This window comes from Haliotis rufescens, unplaced genomic scaffold, assembly GCF_023055435.1.
Source record: "Haliotis rufescens isolate VD_foot unplaced genomic scaffold, xgHalRufe1.0.p SCAF_2, whole genome shotgun sequence".
Classification (NCBI taxonomy): Eukaryota; Metazoa; Mollusca; class Gastropoda; order Lepetellida; family Haliotidae; genus Haliotis; species Haliotis rufescens.
The window spans coordinates 50,496,464-50,523,657 of NW_025963890.1; the positions used below are offsets into that span (position 1 = coordinate 50,496,464).

The window sequence follows — 27,194 nt, forward strand, 5'->3', positions numbered from 1 at the left end:
CACATGGGCTTAATCCACGCTGCATGGTGCTGTGATGGGGAAACATCTTATTAATTTCACATTACACAAAACAAAACTTATCTATTATACAAAATCTCTAATTAAAGCCTGCCTCAGTGTTCTACATTTTTCATAGTTGGACATCACATCTGAAAGGGAGCTAGTTGTTTTTTGTCTTGTGCGTAAAATGGGAACTGTAATGAAACTGAATAACAATATTTTTCACCATTGTGAATTAATGAACAGTAACGTGTGTGTGAGGAAATGACATGTTTCAACACAATTCAGCTGCATATTTTATAAGACTGTTATTATGGGGAAGGCAAAGGAAAAAGAACACACTAAAATCAACATACTAACTCCCTGGAGCAATACACTGAAATGACTGTCAGTCTTTACGGTTGAAAACCTTCAAGTGTCCGTTCTAAATTCTGCCACAATGACTTATCTCACCACTCACTCACTCACAATATGATTTATCAGAAAGTAAGTTAATGAAATATTTCTCGGAAACCTATCTACTTCATCTGAATGAGGTAACAACAGCTGACACCAAATTGGTGAAGACTCACGAGGACTGCGGATCGCCCTGTTATGGCGTAGTGACTGATAGCATGACCAACATTCCATGTCAAGGGGCAAGATGGTACACAATCAACCAGGTCCTACACATTTCGCACCACCTTTTACCCATTTAGTCGACACCTAAAGCTGCAAGTTTCAGTCAGATCTTTCAAACGCCATTTGTTTGTCTGCTTACATCAATGCTGTTGTATATCAACATACCAGTTACCACAACCCCAGTCTACGAAACCAAGCAAGGTAAGATATCAACCATCAGGAACTAAGCTGATCACATCTCAGTGGAGTCCCCCTTTAAAACTAGCTCAAGATACCAGAGACCTCTTCTGCAAAGATTCAGTATTGAGGATTCTGCAAAGATTCAGTATTGAGGATCATAGAAAAAACCTTGTCATCCATACAAGAGAGGAGATCACCCACTCGGCTACCAGACACCCCTTCAACTGTTCTATCAACAGAATTGCAGTGGGGGCCAAATTACCGAATACGGAATCAGCAATGCCGCCTAAGTAACTAAGCTACCACTAATTCCCCATCAACTTCAACAAGCAGTCGAGATCTCAAGATCCACTCGTTGACTCCATTAAGTCCACTCTGAGAATGTTGTAATTTTCCTAAACAACAGTCTTCTTCTCCCAACACCTTCCTCAACGACATTCTATTACCTCTTTTTGCCCCTGGAGAAATGAAAACTTTAGCTTAACCACCTGTTTCTTCCTTATTACTCAATTGAGTACTATCGAAAATGACAAAATCAGCCCGTAAACATTTTCCAAATATTAAAAGCTTTTTTAACCTTAGTATTGACAATACTGAACTTATTTAGAATCAATTCAGCAAATCCACTCAGCCATGTCGGAGAATCAATAAGCATCAACAATTATTCAGCGACATCGGAGCTGGTGCACCATAAACGCTTCGAAAGAGAACAATATGCTTCGGAGATGCGGTAGGAACACAATGAACAATACATAGAAAACACTAACCCCACATAACAAAAAAAAATAAATTGAGATGGTCTGAAAGGTTAAGGCCATTTTCAACTTGATACTCCTCCAATACAACATAGGAAATGCCAAACAGAAGCATGTGCTCTTTGTGTTAATACGACCAGCTATCAAATGGATGAGGTATATTCCCATTTTGTTGGGTTGCTGTCATAGGCCAGTAGAGTTGTCGGATTCCTCACATAAATGCTTCAAACCTGCCCCAGGCACGTGTGCATGCTGAACCTTACTCAATCGCACAAAAGGCCTGTTGAAGTTTCTCAATGATCATATCTTTTATCACTCATTTATCCTTTCAATCTTCACAGAACTGCGTACACTGCTGAAAAATAAATATCTGACACATATATTTCCACAGAAATCTGAACTACTGTCCTGCATATTTACTGTATACCATTCTATCAAGTGCTAGAAAGTTTTCAACTTTATTATTTTCTATTTTCACTGTATCAGCGGGAATTTATTGGAGAGAAAAAATATGCTTTTACCCGCTTGTGGCAAGAAATAATATTGTGAGTCACATCTGCCTCAACAATGTTGAAATCGTTTAGAAGAATGTTTATACTCTTACTGGGATGCTTCCCGACCCTCTCCCATCACTTCCAACAGAGAAACATGTGCCACAAAGGTCAAGGTGACAGGGCGGGGCATGGTCTCCACATGTGCAACAAGTAAGCCAGTCCTCTGGTGCGCACCATCAGTGACCAGAACTGCAGCACCAAGGTGCTCATACAACATCATCAACTTCCACTACAGCAGGAGTTGTGACATTCCAAATCCCTCTCCTTGTCGGAATACATCGCATTCCCCTGTCAATCCAAGACTGTGTCTACTGCTGTGTAACTGCCTTGTTTCAGGGTTTGTTTCAACCAACAGGAATTCTTGCATGAAATTTGGAGGAAAATGCCAGGTCAGATATGTCTTCAGAGATAAGGTTATTGAATCAACCTGTGGACCCCGGGATTAGTAACTCATGGAAGCTATGAACCACAGAGTGAGTGAGTGAGTGAGTTTAACGCCTCACTCAGCAATATTCCAGCTAAATGACGGCGGTCTGTAAATAATTGCGTCTGGGCGAGACAATCCAGTGATTGACAACATGAGCATCCATCCGAGCAATTGGGGTCCTATGACATGCATCATGAAGTAGGCGAGCCTCACCACCCTATTCAGTGAGTGAGTGAGTGAGTGAGTGAGTGAGTGAGTGAGTGAGTGAGCGAGTTGGGTTTAACCTGCTTTGAACACTATTCCAGTTATATCATGTACATATACAAAGAATGGGCAGAAAATGCATGGGAAATTTGTACAATGTGAGAGGTTTTCAACAATAAAAATCCTTGATTGTTCTCTTTATGATTCTATTACAAAGAGAGCAACCTTAATTCAATCCTGCAAATATCACCACATCATCTTAAATTTTGTAAACCTTGGCCCTTTGGGAAAAGAATACGGATTCATGTTGAATTACAAAAGAAAGGTTAAGGTTATGAGAGCATCTCCTTCAGTGGCTTATTCCTGGTGTATTGAAACACGTAGAAACATACAATATGCAGTTGCCATTTGCACTGCAGAGTCCAGAGTTCACAGTGACTCAAATAGACCCACAGTAGACAGAAATCACAGTTCACGTTTCCTCTCTGCTCTGTCAGGAAATACCAAATTCTCTGTCATTTTGTCAACGCCTCCCCACCAGCTGCACTGCAGCCAGTCATTAGAGGGTGTGGCCTTCCCCAAATAGACTGACTGCTTGTTTGAAGGCTCGCTGCTGGAAGCCAAAGTTTCGCAAGGACAGGGTGAGACTGGACAATGAGATAATTCTATTAAAGCATAAGTCCCAAGCTGCAACTGGCCATGGTAACCAAGCTTCTCAGAGTCGTATGTTTCGGGGGTAATCCTGATGCCGGCCCACATCCATGAGTAAAGTCACGATGCAGGGACAGTTTCATCAGCCACTGTTTTTGTTGTAAAGTGTGTATATCATAAGACTGGAAACTCCTCTAGGCATGAGTAGCCAGGTAGATATGAAATTTATACCCTACTACAGAGTGCATTTCAATCTCAGGGTACAAACAGGGATTTCACAGCATAAAGGCACTGGATCAAGTCCTTACCATATGCACTGTCTGCTTTCACTTGCACCGAATAATTAGAAAAGATCCCTATCATGTCAGACTGCTGTAAATCTTCAAACCAAAATGTAGCTCAACATCCTGTATTCAATGTCGATGGATCAAGCGACCTGCTCTCTCCTCCCCCCTCTCCCTCTCATCACCCTTCTGATAGTTCTGTCTGTTGTTTAACGCTGCACTCAGCAATATTCCAGATATATGATGGTGGCCTGTACAAAATCAAGTCTGGACCAGGCAATCCAGTCATTGATATGATGACCATTGATCCAAACAATTGGGATACAATGACATGCATCAACCCAGTCAGTGAGCCTGACCACCCGATCTCGTTAGTCGTCTCTTAGGACAAGCATAGTCGCCTCTTACGGCAAGCATGGGTTAGGATATCTACAGTTAAAACTTCATGTGCTCTAATTTGAATTAACTTATCAGTGACAAGCTCTGCCATTAAGACTGTTCGAAATCTTAAACATCTCTACACCATTGACCAAATACATTTCCGGCTCATAGGATCCTGGTATAGATAAGGTACGCAATACTCCTGAGTGAATTGAAACATCTCAGAGAAATGAGCCAGTTTGGCTCAAGGATAGCAAGGGCCAGATGACAATTATACCTCCATTAAGAACAGCAATGAATGGAGAAGACACATGTGATAGACTGAACACCCTTCCTTCCTGAATACATGTGTTCTGTCGATAGGGAGCAGGCTGCAGACTCGCTCACGTTATCTCACAACAATTAACTCCTGCATTACGGTACATTTAAAGCTGAGATAGACATATGGACTTATCATTGAAGGAAACAGAAAATATTGCTTCCTCAAATAACTAAATAGTTATTCAGCTAACAAGGCTGTCAAACTGGCGGTCACGGCTGTTTAAGAGCCCTGGTGGTTAAAGCATTATACACTACACCTGCAAATTGTATGGCAATGACATGATCTCACAGCCAGGGGAATATCTTCAAGTGGTTGCATCCACAATTTGGTCTCTTGCATCAGAGAGAAACAAACACAGATGTTTGCAGAAAATAAAAACACATGACCACTCGCCATATGCTAGCCGTGATTAATATTTTTATATTTTCAAATCGACCCCAACATGTATCACTTTACAGTGCAGCATGAGCAGCGAACATGGGAAACTTGCAAACCAAAGGCAACTATGGGCATTCTTGGCATATGTGAAGTAATCTCCTGTATCACAATTACAGAAGACTCTAGTTGTTCCAACAACAAGATAATCCTTCCCGGGGACTTGTAGAGCTTGCAAGCTGGCAAACAGCTGACAAGCTTCCTTCAAATGTCAGGACAGAGAGTCAGATGACAGCATGGTCTGTACTGCCAGCCAGCGAGGGCTCTACTAGAGGTGGGAGCCGGTGGCAGCTGTGGACAGTACTCCTGCATCCACTACCTGCTGCCCATAATTGTTAACAGGCTACACCAGCTTTGGAACCGGTAAATCAGACAGGTCGCAAAATGAATGAAGAACATGCAATGTCCTCCATTTATTCTTGTTCCTGAAGGACATGGTGGACATCATGTCATCACCTACGCAAGTCCAAATTATCATAATGGTGGAGACATTTTGAAGTCAGAAAAAAGACATCGTGAAAGTGCAATTAAATAGGACACGACTGTAATACAGACCTCAGGAAAAATAAAATATCACTGCAAATACAGAAAGGAAAGGTTAAGTCATTTGATATTGCTTCTCATATGGCACTTTACAAGTGTTACAATTCTCCAGATTCTGCACGGAAATGACATTCTGCCCAGTACCAAAACAGTTTGCTTTGTTTAAGTCATCATGATGATTACATTAAAATAACTGGTGCAAAGACATACATTTGCTCCAAACTGAAGTCATAGACCGAGCAATTGCCAATTTATCATTTGGTTAAGTCCCAAATTAAGCCAATAAAATAAACTAATTTTGGTGAAACAATTTTAAAGAGATGATTATTTCATTTAAAACATCAGTACTATCACATTAAGATCTCATAAACAACACTTGTCGCTGATGAAAAAGTCGTAAAATTTGAAGAATTTTCCCTGGCTCCTGAAGCTCTAGCAATGCATGATGGGAAACAGTGTCAGTATCAGAAAATGATAGATTACATGGAATTTCTTGAAGATACTGGACACCTCATTACAAGGCCCATGTTCCAATTAGAGCCAATGAGGCGGTTCACTGTGGGAACAGTGATGCAGATCAGTGTATTTGCAACTCAACTCACAATGTATTACATAAAGGATTTCACTGTGAGGTTGGAGCGTCTCTTACATTCATGATTCCTATCAATATTTCAAAACAAAATATGAAATTTACTTTTGTCATTTCATTCATGAATGGCCTTTTACCTTAGCCCTTTTTCATTATTTAAGTATGCATATCTGCTGTGCAAGCAATGGCTGAGTTATTTGTATACAATATTCATGTCATAATAAATATATACCATATGCCATACCCATGTTTGCATTTTCATTTAACAAAAAAAAGAACTTGAAATTATATTTTGTGGCAATCTAAACTGTTATTATACCCGTCTCATTTCAGATGACAGCGTCACACAAGAGGAAAGGCTGAGGTGAGCAAATTGGAAGAACGTGACTTGGGAGTGTAATTGCAGCCTGATCTGGACACACCTGCCTACCAGCTGACCATTGTGTCTGGCCAGCAGGTCCCTGGTAGTAGTAATCAATGTGCCCGCTCCACATCCGTTACACTACCTTCTGAATGGGGAATTGGTAATAGCACCACTGTTGGTGTGAAATCTGCATAATGTACAATTTTTACAATTATGTCCACTGCAGATCTGGCCTCAGCAATCACAGAGCTTGAACCAGGCAAGGTGAGACAAACAGCGAGTGTGGGTCAGCCATTACTAGTGTGGGAAGGTGGACAGGGCTGGGCCCCCGGGTGGGGAAAAAGGAATTGAAACCGCAATGGAAATCTTCCCATGACTGTTAAAAATGGCTGATGATAATGAACTATGGACATCCCCATCACTCAACCAGACAATCGACAAGGAACCCTACTCAACAACCACCAACAAGACAGTATCAGTAACTAATATCTCCAAAGCTGAGATCCCCTAATATGATCATCCTGCATGGCATCCCCACATGCTGAAGACAATCGCTTGATGTCACCTACTCCATGTCATCATATGGAACTGTCAGTGTGACAAATCATTTGACAAATACCACAAACACAAGTGGAATTATGTTGTTTCCAGCAAGCAACAAGGCAGGCCTACTTGTAAATATGGCCATTGACTGGAACATGGTGTACAAGAGTGGCACAAGTGGTTGGATGCGGCCCTCCCCCATCATGTGTTTCTAGGCCATCACCTAATTCCCTGCAGTCAATCCTTCTTGCCAAACCTTGCCCTACTCCTGTTTCAAAGGAAAGTGAAAACTGATCTAGAGTTAAGTGTCACTGCCGATCAGTCAGCCAAAGCTGCTATAATTGACACAGCCCCTCTATTTTTCCAACTTCTTCAGGTTTCTGGTAGCCCTACAAAAACAAAGTTGCTTGGGTTTCTCAGGTTTTCAAACTTCTCATGGCCAATATGGGAAACGACATATTCTAGACTGAACTACAGACCAACAGATGGTTCTGCAGCCTTAAAGCAACTGGTGATTAAAATCAGATTATATTAATACAGATGACATATTACTCAAATCTGGAATAAATACTGCAGATATCTTTGATTTGATTTCATTCTGACACAGTTAGTTTTAGGTTACATAATCAAATTCATGCCATCATTCAATGTTTTCTTTTCGACCCAGTACTCAGTCCATATTTTTGCTTGGATCAAGATATCACCAAATGAATGTCCCCATTCCTGGTTAGTGACACCGATGGATATAAAAACTACCATCTCAATAATGACCCTTCACAAAGGCCACTATTTCCATGGCTAAATACACCAAGTCCCTGTCTGACGTATACGACTTGATATTGCCCACTTTAAATAAGAGGGCTGCAATGATAATGGGTTTTTATATTTATGTCGGGCTGCGACATCGGCAACAAGCAAATATTGACCATAGAGGTTATTTAACATTAAACTGTAACTCAACTTTTATACTTTCCTGTCCTGCAATTGATACGAACACTGAATAAGAACATGAGACCCAATCTACCAGATCAGCCAGTCAAGGATAGAATTTGGTGTCATGTACCTAGAGATCTACCCTCCAATATCTACATGTCTGACATGTAGTAAGGTGTATTCAACCCATTTAAGGTGTATTCAATCCATTTAAGGTGTATTCACCCCTATTAAGGTGTATTCAACCCTTTTAAGGTGCATTGACCCTAATTAAGGTGCATTCACCCCAATTAAGGTGTATTCAACCCATTTAAGGTGTATTCAACCCATTTAAGGTGTATTCAACCCATTTAAGGTGTATTCAACCCACCCTGATCTTCCACTGAACATGGCATAACATGGACATACAGGTGACCTAACTGTTGACATTTTATGTATAATAATATCATCAAATATGTAATATTGATTGGTTCTTGTGTCTTCAGGAATGTATGTATGACAGTATATATGTATGTATGAATCGTAATATTTTGTCATCTTAAAAAATTGCATCTGTCCCGTAATGGAATGTTTCTGCAATAAATATTATCGTATCTTATCTTATCTTATCCTAACTGCCATAAGTAGACGACTTATAAATATCAACTAACACTATTGGTAGCTTCTTGTCGTAAATCTTTCACAACAGATGGTTATCAAATGTGTGAGGGGTGGTGGGATAGTCTAGTGGTTAAAGTGTTCGCTCGTCACCTCGAGAATCCAGGTTCAATTCCCAAGATGGGAACAATATGTGAAGCCCATTACTGGTGTGTGTCCCCTGCCCTGATATTGCTGGAATATTGCTGGAATAGGCTAAAAGCGGTGTAAAACCATACTCACTCACTCACCATCAGATGTGTGAATATACATGTGGAAATGTGAGGACATGGATGTGGTTAGATCCAAGTATCCAAGATTAGTTTGAGGGCATCACACCGCAATCGTAACCGCCATCGTAAGAGATCATGGTCTACGATGGCAACCTCAGCACCATCATCCTTGCTTATCCAGTGTATTATATCTCCACTTATTATGATAAATACCCTGGACCTATTCGGGAATGATGTCATAATCTCCAACAAACCAACATCCCTACCTAAACTTACGATTTCTCTTGCTCATGAGTTATTTGATTGGACAGGTACTTTTAGAGTTGTGCCATTCAAGTCAGGCTCAAAGGCCATGCAATGGCAGAGAAAAGGGATAAATTATATCAACTGAATGATGTAGGATGCCTCCGTAAGTACAGAGAGTCCTTTGTACTTAGTTCCTTTTGGCATGGTATAACAAGCCACAGATGAGCGATACCAGGGAACATTCCTGGCAGTCTGCAGACTGCAGTTCTCCTAAGCACTCATATGACAGCCACATCTCAGCCTTCTCCAGTTACCAATGTCAAGGAAGACACCTGAATCTGATTTGTCTGTCAAAACAACTTAGATCTATAGTCATAGTCTTTGAGCTATAGCCATGGGTGGTAATAAGCTTCTATCTCTGAACAGCAAATTACAGAGTAAGTGGATACATTTGAAACTGTTGCTGCTGATTCTTGCAGTTTCATCAGGGTAGGCCAGCTGGATAGTTTGATGCAAGCCCCACCCTGCTCTTGTACAAGTGGTTGCACCCAGTCAAGGGAAAAACCTCTGTACATTATACGAGTAGCCATAAAACACCCTCCATGAAAGCTTTTTTCTTGCTCCACATAACTTGAGCATGCATGACTGCACTGTCCCTTACCATACATCAAAAGCTTATTTTCAAAACAGTTTACCCCATGTCAATTTTGACAAGAGCTAAACTATCAATTAAACTTATTGATTGCTGCAGCTTTATTGTCTACAATCTCTTCCGAAAATAACCAGCCACCAAGCAGGCGTCCCTGTGTGACACAAAGCCCACGTCCCCATTATTTCATCCTGGGAATGTTAGAACAACGGCTTTTATGGAAAACCATTTGATTTTATAACCCAGAAAAAGCATTTAATACACATGGCAGGCTGTTAACAGCGATCTGAAGCAAATGAAAAGCACTATCAGGCCCAGCTGTGATACACAGCAATTAATCGGGCAGTCCAGGATATAAGGTGGTGTTGGCCTTCCAGTACCTAGAACTCCACCCTCAAACATCTACTCTATCAATTAGCACACTTTCTCCCACACGTACCTGTCATACATTCATATTATTTTTCAGACAAAACAAGTCTGACAGATGACCCTGACAGTGAAACATGGCCCTCTAGAATCAACTTCCCTTCAAAAAAATATTTCTCTATTACATTAGGCGGGATTTCTCACAGAACATTCTGAAGACTGAGGAACGGTAGTTTGTTAATTAAAACAACCAGCAGAAGTAGAACATGACACAAGACACAATGAAAGATCTCCTGAATCCAAGCTAGAGCCACATCTTAAGTTGACAAAGCAGTGGTGGATATTAATATGACAGGGAAAGCCTGGACAACTACTTGATGCTAACACCATGTTGGAAAAAGGTACATTAATTCTGCACAGATGCAGTTTCAGTGCCATCCCTGTAAGGATGCTTCCACAATCAATGATAAAGTGATACAGTATTTACTCTTTTCCCGCTTTGTGAACATTGTTATAGTTGCACAATGATGCCAGGTGCAAAACAATTACATTTATATCTTAAAGTTATGAATGTCACTTGAATTACTATAGGATGAAAACCATCAATCCTTTGTTCTGGAGGATAAACTATTCAAGCCTATTCTAACAATGAATTTAAATATTTGAATGCAACTGATATCTTTTATCCAGTGTATTGTGTGGAGGATGGGGCTGAGCAGCTGGGATGCAGGATAAGCCAAGCACTACTGGTCAGAATGGGGCCCTTCCTGCTGGCCTACACAACAACATTGTTCTCATTACATACACTAGTTCTAGCCATTGTATACAGCTGTTATTCACCATTACATAACAACCTCATATCCCACTGTTGATGTTTGGCATTGATACTAATCTAGGTGGCTAGCCTTTGTCCCATCCAATTGACCATTGGTCAATTTGCAGCAGGTGACATCCCCGCCCCCAGCTGCTATTATGTAACGTATCACACACCAGTACATGTGGCCACGATACCAGGATGGGAAACAACTGAGTGTAAGCTGAGGATTTGTTTCACAAAGACATTGCTCCTTGTTAGCACAGCAAACAAGTCAGCCAGAAGAGTAAATACACAGAGCGCCTTCTTATCCACTTGACAATGCAACAAATAAATATAATTATTCCATGTCAATACTAGAGATTGCATGACAATTTGCATGGAGACAGTGACTTATGCTATATGCTCAAATACAAAAGTCATTCATTCAGTAAACCAGTTTTTACACTTCCCCGACAGAACCAACTTCTCAACCTATTCCCATGAAAACAAATAAAAAAATCAGTCTCCACCAATTAATGGTAACAAACTTCCTCGAACCTAGCAAATTACTTCAAGGTTCCTAAAGATCAGCTCTGTTTCCTCTTTCTTACAATGGAAATACCCTCTCCAATATACTTCCTCTTGCTTTGTAATCATGAATACCATGAATACTGGTTTTGTAGCTGCATAAACAACACCTGTTACTTAAGTCAGTTTGCTTTCAAATATTTCCGTCAATTAAATACTTCCTGTGCTGTTTAAAAACAATTTGAACATTTTCACTTTTGATTCAGAATTTCGAAAATATAATTTATTTATTACCCAGTGCAATGGACTATTTCCTGATGTGGTTAACTCGTAAGCGATACCTTTGCTTTTGATATTTGAGCTATTACAGATTGCACAATCTTTGTTTGCCATGTCAATATTTTCAGCCGAGATGATCTATGTCAGGTTGGGGGGCAGATATGAGACAAAGCTCACACTATCACAACCTTTATTATGGGTGTAATTTTCAAACAGAATTAGGGGTAGTCTGAGTGGTGTCCACAAATATATTTATGACATATATTTGTAACGGGATATCAAGAGGGGGGTGCAAATATCTCTACCAGGAGCTGGGCAGAATTTATGATGGTATTTGCGTGTAGTGGTTTCACTGTGCGAGAGAGGTGTCTATACAATCTGGTCATAAAACACAGACCATATACCCCACGCCTGAATAGAAGACACAATTCCATGTTGCCCCTGACAACCTCATCTAACAATTCATGTCACTTTAACATCGGCACACACATTCAAGTAAATCTCTTTCAAATTCGGTTGTGGTTAAACAGAGGTTAAGTCAGCACAATGGCAGAACTGACTACCACCTGACCAGCCGATGGTGGACCTGGCTCCCATCTTTCATTCATAGCCACGAGCCCCTTACATCCCAGTGTTAAACACGTGGGTCACAACATCCGTTCAATTCTGGCTCCAACTTGCCTTCATTCATAGCGACAGAGGAATTGACACTGCCTAAATGTCATATCCCTCAATTATATGAATTTGGTTTTAAATGCTGACTGACTGCAAGTCGTGATGGTGATTTAACATGCCTTTCACTGCTGGCATATACAAGCTCGTAATCAACAGATGTCTAGAACAGAAACCATCCTCATACATCGTATCTCACATCATGAAGATGTAAACACATTAACATAACCTGACAACACAAACCATACTCTTAACACAGCAAATGGACTCAAAAGACAAGCATGTCACATCTCTCAAAGTAGTAATTATCCCAGGTGAGAGAACCTACCTTTCTGGACACAGCTAACGGGGTGATGATGGATTGCTGAGCAGCGGCAGCAACAGCAGCGGCAGAGGCAGAGGTGGGCACCGGCAGGAGAAGATCCGCTGGGGAGGGGGCGGGTGTGGCTTGAGGGATGGCACTGACTGTTGGGGTGGTTTGGAGAGCAGTGGGTCCTGCTGATGGGTGGGGCAATCCGTAGTTGTACCAGCATACATACATAGTGGGTCACCTAAACTACATGCATGTGGCCAGTCACTTATCCCTGGCCTGTGAGAGAAGAAAGAGTTGTGTGAGTGAGGACTGTACACAATGAAGTAGCACACCCGGACTTGACCTATCACTGTGACGGGAGACCTATAGACAGCTGGCTTGTTGGCTGTTCCGGCAATCACTCCAGCCTACTGCTATTACTGCTAGTCGTGCAGTGATCAAACTGCTCATAGAAAGGTCAGTCACTGCTGAGCCCCACGCTTTCAACTCTCCCTGTATCCTGAATGTCAACACGGCCACGCTCTCCCGCTTCACGCTTTTTTCACAAACAATATCCCTCCCGCGTGCTGTTCCAGTAATTGCTGTCCCCCCTGAAGCAATGAGACAAGTTCTATAACGAGATCAGGCTGTCCACCCTCCTCTCTTCTATTGAAAGCCCAGGCTATGACAGGTCCGAGTCCTTGATAATGGGATTGGAGAACAGACAAATATTTGCTTTCTATGTGTTTCATAGGCCACGCATAACAAATAACCAGGTCAGGTGACACGACAGGTGCCGGGTGGATCAGGGAGAACCGCCACTAGGATCAATGGTAATTTTACTAAATGTATCCTGATGTGTCGTGAGCTTTTCTGCCACCTTCGCCAGGTAAGCAAGGAGAGCTATGACAGGTATTGGATGCAGAGGTTGGTCACATGATGCTCCACGCCAAGATAATAATAGAATCCATTTATGATATCTACTGTGGAATTTGCTGCAGATAGTATGCTTAACTACAGATGGAGTTGTAAGATAGAAATTGTGCAGGGGGAAACACCCTTCCAGCTTGATCTTCACATCACATCTCTACTCCGACCATTCACAGTATTGATCTTGCTTCAAGCTGGGACAAAACATCGCATTTTGTGTCATCTCTCTCCAACAAACACAGGATGACTTGGGTCAATAAAACACACAAGTTGAACACTAACCATCGCTCAGCAATCTTTGCTCAAATTAATACTAACAGGGACCAACTAGGCAGGTGTTGCTTGAGCCTACATGTTACATAACACATCTCTGAAGGATAGAGAGAAAAGCAGGGAGGAACATAATGAACATTTTAACACAATACTTCATCAAAGCGTGGAAAGCTTGTCTGATTTTTTGCATGTGTATTGATTTCTATATAACAAATATACATGTGACATATTGCAACAGGTGTTTCAGAATGATAAAACTGAAACGTGACATTTCAATAAAGAGATATTAACAGTTAAATAAACAATATGTAATTATCATGTCAATAGAGGTATGTTTTAGAAATATTTTTGTAACAAATTCTCCCTATATTAGTTTGGAGATATGTTTTCATATTTTCCCTAATCATACAGACATATTGTGCGAGGCTTCTTCTTCCATGATATAAGGGTGCCTTTACTTTTTCAGTAGGACAAAATATATTCGTTTTTTAAGAGCATACTAAGAAAATGTACCTTTCAGTAAAAAACTGTTGCAAAAACAGGGTCTTGGATCATATTCATTACTAACATGCATGCCCTGCCATCCTATACAGTGGAACCTGATTAATCTGCACCCCCTTTAATAAGAACCCCTGACATCGGGACGAATACTGGAACGTCAACATATACTTCTCACTAGAAATTAAAGAACAACTGATCAAGTATTCTCTTGAATCGTATATAACAATCAAGACAGTCATACACTCATGAATCATTAATCCAGGAATGTGTCAATCCAGAAGAAATCATGGGGAACTGTCCAATCAAGATAAACAGAACGTTCCCGTACAAGACTGTGGCTTTCATTGCCATAAAAATGCCTTAAGGAAATATGACATTCAAAGGTGTGTCATTATTAATGTCAAAAATAAGATTAAAATGCTAAGAAAAAAATCTTGTTTTGAAAGCATTCTTAGGATCCGGCTGTCATGAGAAACTAGCCACTGACATTAATTTGCAGAACTGAATTTTTCTCTTCATTTTAACATCACCATGAAGACATCAAACAGCTCACCATCGACCACTAGCCCACATCAACACCCAACCATGCGCAGTCATCTCTCATCCGGCCCACATGGCAATTAATATTATTAACAGTAAACATGTATTTCAAGTAAAAGCTCATAATGAAGAACGTGTAAAGCCGATCCTATCCTACAATATTTTGTATGGTAAACCCAGCATTTCAGGTTGAGTGAACCTGCTAATGTGGGAATAGAGAGGGGGGGGGGTGAAGGAAACTGGGGAACACCTGTTACAGACTGTTACAGACTGTACAAGGCTATTTCTGTAACATCTTGTCAATATGTATGACATGACATGGCCACAATTACTGAAACTGTGCATGTTGGAAATGTTTGATATAAAAGTATATTGATATCTGAAAAACGTCACATCAAACGCTCTCACCGTAGAATAACGATCAAGTATAAACTTGGCACCATAATCAATAGGAATTTATATATTTCTGACACAATCACATGGAGATTTTTACTTTCTACCAGTCTATTTCAAAATATGGTTTATTAATTTTACCAAGTGGGACAAATATTTTCATCAAGAATAATTGTTATTGTATATGGAATATAGTGTACATTGATTGCTTTTCTTTATTTCGACCAAAGCAATACAGTCAAGACAAATGAAAACTTACTGGACTGTCTTTAACCTGAAACCACAGAAGTATGGCAAAACATTTTCCCCAAATCAACAAGAGTCATCAGAGTTGACATATGTCCCCAATCTGGTGCAATTTGGAAATGTAGTTTCACTCGTTCTCCACTTTTGACTCTTGGTCGCTGCTCTCCATTATTTCTCCAAATCCCATATCATCAAATGGCGCCAGTTCACGACTAGACTGATCTGTACAGCAAGTTTCATCAAGAAATATGTACCGGGTAACAGTTTGGGAGTTCTGCTCCAGAAATGAGCACTACCTTCATTTTCAGTATGTCTTAACTTGTCATGAAAACATATTTAAATTTTTATTTTTTTTAAATCACTAATCATGAAACGGCACCAGTTCACCACTAAACCCATCTATATAGTTAGTTTTGTCTGAAACATATTCAACATTTTCAGGGTTCTGATCGGGAAACGAGGACTAACCTCATTTCAGGGTAAGTCCAACTTATAGTCATGAAAACATGAAGAAATTAATCAGATATAAATATCGCTAATCATGAAAAGGCACCAGTTCACCACTACACTGACCTTAGTAACAAATGACATCAGGAAATATTCAACGTTTTTTTAGTTCTGCTCGGAATACGGACGAAGGACAGATGGATGACATGCAGATAGCTATATCTCCCAGTTTTTCAAAGCAGGAGGATAACAATAGCTGTTGAGTAAATAAATATCTTGGTGTGTTCACACAATATATGCCAAGCATGTAATACATGGATAGATACAATACTTGATTGCTGGTGATGTTGATCAATCAGTGCTCTACTACACGTATCAACACCTTCCCATCTGCAGCCAGCTCTGCTGCCGGAGGTATCTGAGGAAACGACACCACCATGATGGTGATGGATGATGCAGACATCAGCTCTGAGAAACTCGTGCAAAGTGGCAACTCAATATGAAATCATAAACCATCATCATAAACCGCAATGCTGAATACTTCACCATTAGCAATAAGTCTTCCACCAGCATGAATTTACTTCCCATAAGTTTAAAATGCATTTCAAGACCCGATTTCTCACTCAAGCTTTCGGTGTTCTCCAGGGGAATTTTATTAAATATTAACTTGTCCTGTTAAACTCTCATTATGTCCAGATTGCCCGAGTTGTCAACTCAGCTGGGACTGGGAAGGTGCTTGGGGACGCATCTAATGCAGACCGTAGCAATATCAATTACATACCAACAATAGACAGTATTTCCTCTAATTTCCTGATGGGAAGACTAGGCCCAAGTCCTTTATAGGACCAACATTGGCCCCTCGAGTCAGACTTGGACAATGGGCTCTTGTGTGTGTCCAAAGGCTTTAGAAACTCAAATAGTTTCAGTGATTGTTTAAGCAGTGATTCTAGACAAAGGATTAACCACAACTATTAAGGTCTTTACATCTTCTTCACAATAATGTATTTGTGGACAAAAAATGAATTGTATGTTCGGATCAAAGAAGGTGTGCATGCGAGTGAGAGAAGAGGGAATGAGGACCCATTAAACGGTAATCAGCGATCAGGTGTGTGAACGTGAGACAGAAGATGGATTAAACAATGATCAAGGCGAGCAACAATGGATGCATAGATTAACTCAGAGCTGTGAATACCACCTGCCAGAGAAACATGGGACTTGATTATGTCAGTTATGTCACAATTTCAATTTCTTCAGCATGTGTATCACCTGTTTGCTGGGTGTAATACAGCTTTGGATAATACTTCGGCTAAATCACAACATGTCAGCATAATTTGGGAAAGTGCAGAAAAGTTGTAAGTTGTGTACCACTTTAAAACTCATATTCATTGTAAGGATGCTGGCAAAACTACAAGCATAATAATTGCAGCAAATCTGAGTTTCAAACCCACAGCCAGCAGATCCTGGTGTAACAAAGGGGGACATCTCTGCAGAGCAAATAATAATCAGGAGATGATCTGGTGCATTTAGGAAATGGAGTTTGGCTACTCATACACCACCATTGGCTAAAATGCAATCGGATACCTTTGTTCAACATGTCCTTGATAGAGTTTGGGCAAATAAAGCAGAATGATACATCTTAAAGACACCACACAAATAATTGTGACACGTGATGAAATGGTTATCCTAAGGATGAAAGAATAGTTATTTAATTAGAATTTTCTCTTCTCTGCCATAATTTTATGATACCACCTACCCCGCCATCTGGCACATTAGAAATTGAGGTGTTTACCTTAAGGCTGATTTTCTAAAAGCATACACTGCAAACAGGATGCACAAAATCTAAAGCATGGAACTCCGGAAAAGTAATAATCATTTATTTTTTTAAGTCAGTTGTGACAAGTACGTCTCAGATAAGCTTGCAAAGTTTCATGATACTTCAGTAGCTGCTGTGAAAACTTGTCCCCAATGCAACCACTATGCACTAAGCACCACTATGCACTAAGCACCACTATGCACTAAGCACCACTATGCACTAAGCAAAACAAGGAGACAAAAAATATTTCTTTTAAAAATACCACATCAAAAGGCACCAGTTCAGTATGTGACTGATACATATGCAAAGTTAAACAGGTTTGGAATTATGCCCCCCTCCCTCATTCCTATATCCCCAAGGCAGTCCCAATTCACGGTGTGAAATACTAGTAAAAACTCACACACTTGCACTACACATACATATATTCCCTACAGATGAATTATTTTCAACAAATTGATTTGACAAAGCTGCCTTTTATTCAGTGAAGAAAAAAGTCATGCTGTTCAGTATGTTAAAAAATCCAAAATATTAAACGGGCACAATTCACCACGAGACTGATCTGTACAACAAGTTTCATCTCGAAATATTCAACTGTTTGGGATCCTTGCTCCAGAAACGAGCACCACCCTTATCTAGAAAGAAGCAATACTGTACTTATTGGTCTGAAACAATATGTCTGGTACTTGTCAGTTCCAATAATGACCCGTAGTGTACTCAATGGTGAAACTTTATCTGGAGCACTGGTAAAATACTGGTGGCTGCAGCGAAAGGAAGCAATGTTCACAGTGTCTCCAAGCTAGAACAACAGATCCAGACAGAGGAAGACCAATATACTGCCAACTAAAAAACACATAAAAAATGTCTCAAGTATAATTAAAGTACATGAGCTGACATTAAGAAACATCATTCGTCATATAAATCCTTGGGATTGTGAAAGTATCAGGTATCTCTCGTGGCGTTTGGTGTCTCGTAATACACACTGGGGTTCTGCATGTCGGGATTGTGTAGAAGTTCACCATCAGCCACATGAAGATGTCCTTATAAGTTTCAATTTTGTAACATTCACTCCAGTTTCTGCGAAGAGTTCACGCATCTTTAGTTATACTAGGAACTGCCAGGTGCCAAGTTGCTGCATTGTTTGGTATTGGCTAGAAATTAAATTTTGAATTGAGGACATCACATTTTTATGAAATAATTTTTTAGAAGAATTTTAAAAAAGGTGTACCACACTAAAACATGGTAAAACAAGTTTCAAATGCCTTTCCACTGAACTTGTTGAATTAAAGGCACACGCTCTCAAGGAAATATTATACACTGTCTTCACAATCGGTTCTGTCAAAAAAAACATTTGCAACTTTGTTTTCAAGTAGCCTCCCAGGTTGTTGCTATTGCCAACACTAGTATTAAGTTCTGAAACTATGTAAAAAATCAGTATTGAATCAGTATTCATACTTGAATACATTTTTAAAAACAAAATAAAATGAATACTTCAAAAATAATGTGTGACTTTCAAACAAGTTGAAAATTAATGTAAATACATTGCCATGAAGATTGTTGATTGAGGATCCATTTTTTTGGTGGTCTCTTTATCCATAAAAAACGTTATCCTTTGATAAAAAAGCAATACCTTTTAGTTTAATGAGCCAGACATATTACACGGATGAGAGATCAATTGTGTTTGAAAATGGAAAACCGATAAATTGAGTTGTGAAAACACAAGAGTGACCACTTTGGGGTCGGTGGGTTGGTTCTGAGTGGACTCGACGCACCTATTTTACCTAAATAGAAGGCCTGGGCAGGGCCATAGCTATGACCAATGCATGTTACATAATCTGGGAGAAAAACACCCTGCAGACCAAGCTGGAGAATAATTACTCCTTACACCCTGTACATAAGCATCTCTAACAGAAACAACCTGAACAAAGTCAGCCATACTTCCTCCTGGAAACTGGAACTCCTTCAAGCAATGATGACATGCAATATGATCTTAACCTACCGGTAATTGCTATCTCGGCAAACTAGATTAAAATACTAAAATGATTCACTATCATATCTTAACATTTTCAAATACGAAATAAATTTCAGGTTGCCATGGAAACATTTCTTTGGGAAAACGATATTATTACAGTAGTGGCAGGCTGTCCGCATCCACGTAGGTAATGTATCGCTGCGAGCTCCGAATGTCGCACCTGAGCTAACGCACCAAAAGGTACACAGAGCCGAGTGACTGACAGTAACGGCGTGCCTGTGTGTCAACCAGTAAATAACTAATTCCCCACGCTGATCAACGAGAAGAAATACATTAACTTAATTGTTTCCATACATAATTTCGTAGACGACGATTTACACTCATGTACCTGACATAGAGAAAGTTCCAACTGACAAAGGCAACAGTTACAATAACATTTATTGATTATTATAATTAATGAAAACACCCAACGACTCTCTCATGGTGTGGCACAATGGCAACAGCTTTCATCCTGGAGATAACGGTCAGGTCTTCCATCATGCCATTCCAGGAACTAACAATGGCCAATACAGAAATCAATGACATCATTTTATAAGCCACAGTTGTTTTTATTTCATAACATTTCAAATTTTTATGACACTAAAAGCACTCATACAAAGAGGTCGTGTAAATCTCCTGACACATCACTGATCCAGAGGATGCAACCTGTTGAAGCCATTCTGTTTCACACCATATTGAAAGCAAAACTCACAAATAATACTGTTGAAAATAAACAATTTATTGGTGAGAGTGAGTGAGTTAAAATTTGACACTGCATCTGCATTATTTCAGCTATACCTGTCTTAATTCTTGCTTGTAATATTTTTTATAGCTGAAATATATATTTTCACAAATTTAAATCAACAAGTAAATTCAAAATTGAACAAAAGAGTCTATGTGGAGTATGCCATGTTTCACCATCGTATGAAGGGGTGGTGACTGGCATGAACACAAGAGAGTTCTCCAGCTAACATCTGTAGGGACAACAGATTGATTCCGATCAGATTCCATAATGTTGCATCCAACAATCTCATCATAAAATTTTCAGCCATCGACCATTACCCATTACAAATCAATACAAATAGTCTAAAATGGTGGCCGTTCATCTCTAGTCAGCAATTAAATCTGCATCAACTCTCGTCACCGAAACAGACGATTCTCGCACACCATTGTTGTCCCCCATCAAAACTGCATCTCATCTCGATCATTCGACGGTCCTCCGAGAGGGCGCCACCGCTCTACCTTTGTTTGTTCTATAGTCTCCATATTACATTTGCGGAAATTGGTTGATGGGATAATGGACCAGGTTCTGGAAGAGTGTAGGTATCAACAACTGATTATGACACCAGTTACAGGCAGTGTGTGGAAAGCTCAGTCTGCAAACCATTCAACATGACAAGCAGCAGACAACTTTCTGCTTTAAGTCAGATTCAAAACTTTACTCTTACCATACAGATACCAGGGCAACTTCAGCCTGATGGAGCCATTGATATTTTGTCATTAGCTTGGTCCCAAACCAACCAGGGTCAGACAGGTCGTATCAAACAAGTCCACAGTTCAATGTCAATGTTGTTTGTCTGTTGTTAAATGCCAAACTCCGCAATATTCCAGCTATATGAGTGAATACCGTTTTTGCCGCTTTTAGCAATATTCCAGCAATATCACAGCAGGGGACACCAGAAATGGGCTCCACACATTATACCCATGTTGGGAATCGAACCCGGGGCTTCGGCGTGTCGAGCGAACGTTTTAACCACAAGGCTACCCGACCATCTATCCCAGCTATATGATTGAGTCAAATATTGAGTCTGGACCATACAATCATGACAGTGTCTGACATGAGCATCGATCTATGCAATTGGTCACTGAGTCTGATCACATGTTCCTATTAGTCGCCTTTTACGACAAGCATAGTCGAATCTAACGGCAAGCATGCTTGCTGAAGACCTATTCTCTACTACTTTAGGCTGTGCCAAACTTCACCAACCAACCCCTAACCATCGTGATGACCTTGATGGGAACTTCATTTTACTTTTTGAATGTCTAGTATATTGATGAGCATTTCACCAGTAGAAATAAAAAACAAACAAAAACATCACGCATGTTGATAACACACATGCATAATGAGAGAGGAAACATGGATGTCAAGGTCAGGTTTATATGAAGGCCAGACATGTGAATGATGACAGGTTTGCTTTGATGAAGTCATGTGGGAAAACAGGCCGGAATGCCACTAATTAAAAGCAGTTTTCAAAACTTTGGCTCAAGCCTCCTGAAATGTTGATTACATGGATGGTTGAGCTATCCATTAGCTGGGAGCAGAGTGTCCATCACAGCTATGTCAGGGTCGGTCACGGTAGGGGCACCTGCTGCATGGTGCATGGAACAGGTTGGTAGCGGCCAGAATGCGGGGTTGATGTACGACCTCATCAACATGGCCCAAACAGTCATTGTTTGAGGACATCAGGTGTGAAGGGAGGCATCTCGTTCTTCAGCATCATTTTCTCAGCCACTGACTTCAATCACCTTCTTAATTTATTCTCCTTACTAGAGTAAGGCTGAAATATTTCAGTTTGATTTATTTTAGATTTGAATAGAAAGAAGACATTTTATTGCAAGTAATGTTGCCAAATATTTATTTGAGCTTTACCAACATGACAAAAAATTGAAATATAACAGCATTAATGAGGTGTCATCTAAACCTTAGCTTCTCACAAATATATTCAACAGTCGACAAACAATAACTTGCTTGATTTTAATCATTTCACATTATTTTAACATATTCCCATTTTGTGTTCATTTCAACCCATTACATATCAATGAGACGATTACTAAACTCTGATCCAAAACTTATGGAAATTGCCTGTTTAAATATCATAGTGCCCATATCCTGCCTGGACAGAAAAAGAGCACTAATTTGCTATAATTTTAACTGACACTGTGGCCTGTAACAGCAATTTGAAATTCTAGGACAATGAGGCGAGTCACATGACAACGGAGGGTATGTGCTGGATGGGTGGGGTCGTGTGGACAACCGTTTGCCTCCCAAACTGGCTTATCTGTGTTTGCATACTTAGAAGTGAGCTCCAACAACTCTGCAAACAGTTCCAGCTCCACACCTGCCCCCTCCCCACTCCCCACTCCCCCTCATCCGCCACCCTCACCCTCACCCACCCTTAACACCTGTTGCTATGACTGCTCTCTAAACACTTGACTCAATTGTGTTGTTATTAGCATGTATGTATGTAGTCTAAAGTTTATTGTTTGTCACTGTTTCTAGAACACATATCGACCATGATCTAAATGAGTGAGGGAGTGAGCGCTCAGGCTAAGTGACTTGGTTGATTGCATGTTATTGTATCACGGTTACATCAACGTCATAATATCATCGCTGGATCTTGTAGTCAAGACTTGATTATTTACAACTGGAATATTGCGGAGTGCTGCATAAAACAACACAAGAAAAAAAAGCGGATTTATTCATTTATTAAACTACATGTTTTCAAAATTGATATTGTAACATATTAATCCCTTTTAAATTATTGTTTTGGGCAATGGTCAGTAGGTGAGGAAACATCTAAGTAAGCGAGCTTGAATAATACTGGGTTTCAAGCTGTGTTTTCAACTAAAGTCCCTGGAAGATTAATAATGCATAATGTTAACGTTTCTTTGTCAGTCTTAATTCCAAAACATAGAGCCCTTCATACCTTTCATTTAGCAACAACTATTTTTCTACCCCATATCCACAAGTCCTGTCTGACCCCTTTTTCTCACACTTAGGCTCTTCAATAACAGCCTGCTGACCCTCATTCTGCCCCTCGTCACAGAGCACTTTAATCCCAATCCCCAAACAATTCACATACTTCCTTTCATAATGGATTGATTTTTATGAAGTTTTCCCATGAGATAATCATGTTTCATATTCACAGACATTAGCCAACACAATGGTAGCAGATCCAGATCTGAATATTCCACATCAAACTCCCCATGTTGAGTACAACAAGCGCGCCTGATCCATCAGTGTTTGGTGGCTACTTGTTCCTGATCACTGGAAACCGGAAGGCAACGACGGCCCTAATCCAGGCCTGACACCTGAATGGTGGAAGGCTTGAGCTACAGTCTCAGTGTGGGGGACCAGTACCAGAGGAATAGATCTCAGTTTTATCACATTCTATTGCCCTTGATTAACTTGCACCGCAAGCAGACTGTCTGACCGTTGGATTACTTGGTGCTACATCAATTTACATTAACGATGTCAGCAAGAATTTAATATGTAGAACTGAATAGAAATTTCATTTTCACAACCACCAGTCACTGGATTGTGCAGTATTGTATTTCAATCAGAAATGGACAAATTGTAACAATGAGAAACAGATAATATCCGGTACTGCATTCCCCGAAGGAAGATAAGTTATTAGAGACCGGGCATTTGCTGATGGAACAAAAGGTCACAATGTCGCTAAAAGAGTCATGAAAGCAGGATTGTGTCTATCCTTGCAATGTTTTACTTAGATGCTCGCTTTGATGAAAGCTTGGCCAATAATAACAATTAGCGCATGCTGTCCCAGACAAGACTGTGTCATATTTGTTGTTATCACATGGTCAGACACTGAAGTATCACATTAGGTATTGAGTAACACCTTGTATCACATTAGGCATTGAATAACACCCAGTTTTAACGCCAGACAATGTTGTGATGACCAGACTAGCCATTCAAAATAGCTTTGGGTGAAGGTCTGCAAGTGAGTGAGTGTATGGGCGAGGTTTTGTGCAGCATGTGTAGCTCTGCAAGTGAGTTGGGGAATGAGGTTTGTGAAGGTCTGTGAGTGAGCATTGTTACTGTCACTTAGATATTTCAGTTATATCACTGAATGTCAGCAGAATGTGAGGAAAGCTTAAAGTGATGCAGGTGAAAACCACAAAGAACGAGTATGTTGCTGACAAACCATGAAATTTTATCAAGACAATCATGAATTCGAATCCACAAACATGGCTTTCTGGAGTGAGTAAGTGAGTGAGTGAGTGAAGCAGGTGAAGTGAAGTTATAGCTGTTTGAATAGGTGATATCATGGATTCCAAGCAGGGGTTTCAGAGTGGAGGACTGTAAAGCAGGCCCTAAACATATTCCAATGAAATACTTCATTTCCACATCAGTGTTTTCATTTACCAGCAATTACCAATTCTAAAACCAGTAGAATAGATGAAAAGTTAGAAACGTCCGGCCTAGGGCATCAACTCAAATTATACCTGATCATTTTACCAGATCTTGCATTGAGTGTTCAATGATACCTTCAGCCCTTGCAACTCATTAGCTTCAGGAAGTGACTGTCTAAGCTATTTTACCAACATGTAATTCCATTGGTATCTGATGCACATACATAGTGACATCCAGCTATACTTCTGTATCAGTTCCACACACATGCCAGGTGTGGAGCAGTGATCAGGTAGACATATTTCCTCTCTTCAGCAAAACTGGATTAATGCTGCCAACAGAAGTAGAGCTGGTGAAACCTCTGCCTGGGACAATACCCACCACTACCCATATCTCCAGCCCCATACCCACGACCCACATCGACACCACCATCACCCACATCCACACCACCCATATCCTCACCATTACCCACATCCACACCACCATCACCCACATCCACACCACCATCACCCACATCCACACCACCATCACCCACCACACCACCATCACCCACATCCACACCACCATCACCCATACCCTCACCATTACCCATATCCACACCACCATCACCCACATCCACACCACCATCACCCATATCCCCACCATCACCCACATCCACACCACCATCACCCATACCCTCACCATTACCCACATCCACACCACCATCACCCACATCCACACCACCATCACCCACATCCACACCACCATCACCCACATCCACACCACCATCACCCACATCCACACCACCATCACCCACATCCACACCACCATCACCCATACCCTCACCATTACCCATATCCACACCACCATCACCCACATCCACACCACCATCACCCATATCCCCACCATCACCCACATCCACACCACCATCACCCACATCCACACCACCATCACCCACATCCACACCACCATCACCCACCACACCACCATCACCCACCACACCACCATCACCCACCACACCACCATCACCCACATCCACACCACCATCACCCACATCCACACCACCATCACCCACATCCACACCACCATCACCCACATCCACACCATCACCCACATCCACACCACCATCACCCACATCCACACCACCATCACCCACATCCACACCACCATCACCCACATCCACACCATCATCACCCACATCCACACCACCATCACCCACATCCACACCACCATCACCCATATCCACACCACCATCACCCACATCCACACCACCATCACCCACATCCACACCACCATCACCCACATCCACACCATCATCACCCACATCCACACCACCATTACCGACATCCACACCACCATCACCCATATCCACACCACCATCACCCATATCCACACCACCATCACCCACATCCACACCACCATCACCCACATCCACACCACCATCACCCACATCCACACCACCATCACCCACATCCACACCACCATCACCCATACCCTCACCATTACCCATATCCACACCACCATCACCCACATCCACACCACCATCACCCATATCCCCACCATTACCCACATCCACACCACCATCACCCACATCCACACCACCATTACCGACATCCACACCACCATCACCCATATCCACACCACCATCACCCATATCCCCACCACCATCACCCACATCCACACCACCATCACCCATATCCCCACCACCATCACCCACATCCACACCACCATCACCCATATCCCCACCATTACCCACATCCACACCACCATCACCCACATCCACACCACCATCACCCATATCCCCACCATTACCCACATCCACACCACCATCACCCATACCCTCACCATTACCGACATCCACACCACCATCACCCACACCCTACCTTCACTCACACCCTACCACACACACGGTCACACCCTTTACAACTTACCAAGAGTAAATTTACTGACACCTTACAAAGTTAATGTTGTTCTCGACACTCAGATCCACTTACAAGTTACTGCTATTCACACACCCTTACACTTTACAGTAGGTTAATTTCAACTCAGTGCAAGTAAACTTGATTACACTTTCCAAAGTATGTGTTGTACTGTCCACTCATGATTCTATTACACATCATGGTCACCAAGGGCTTCAACATGAAGTAACATTAAAGGAATCTCTGAACAGATACGTGAACACTGACTTGAACCATCAGGCTGACGAGCTGCCTCCATAAATGACAGATTTAAAGACATCTAACACTTTAAAAATGTCAACATTTGCACAAAACTTGTCACAAAAACACTCATGCAGTGCAGTGCAGTGAGTGACGACCGAGTGAAGTCTTTATTTTAGCAATTTTTGCAATATTACAAGCAAATCATGCAGCAACAGAAATTGGCACTTGTCCTATAGTCCTTGCTTAACTGCCCAATAGTTAAGGTAT

The 27,194-nt window shown here is 41.0% G+C and overlaps 1 protein-coding gene across 8 annotated transcripts in view; it reads right to left on the bottom strand.

The window, feature by feature from the left end:
* Window positions 1-27,194, bottom strand: part of LOC124118387 (polypyrimidine tract-binding protein 1-like) — a 148,428-nt gene that overhangs the window by 82,385 nt on the left and 38,849 nt on the right. For 2 of the 8 annotated variants that reach the window (XM_046480477.2, XM_046480473.2), the window contains exon 1: window positions 12,520-13,376. The exons of 1 other annotated variant lie outside the window; for it this stretch is intronic. In XM_046480477.2, the coding sequence (XP_046336433.1) occupies window positions 12,520-12,732 (213 nt within the window). In that variant the 5' untranslated portion in view covers window positions 12,733-13,376. Of the gene's footprint in view, window positions 1-12,519; window positions 13,463-27,194 lie in introns of those variants that run through there. 5 more of the 8 variants (XR_006858476.2, XM_046480474.2, XM_046480475.2 and 2 more) reach the window with 5 other exon arrangements.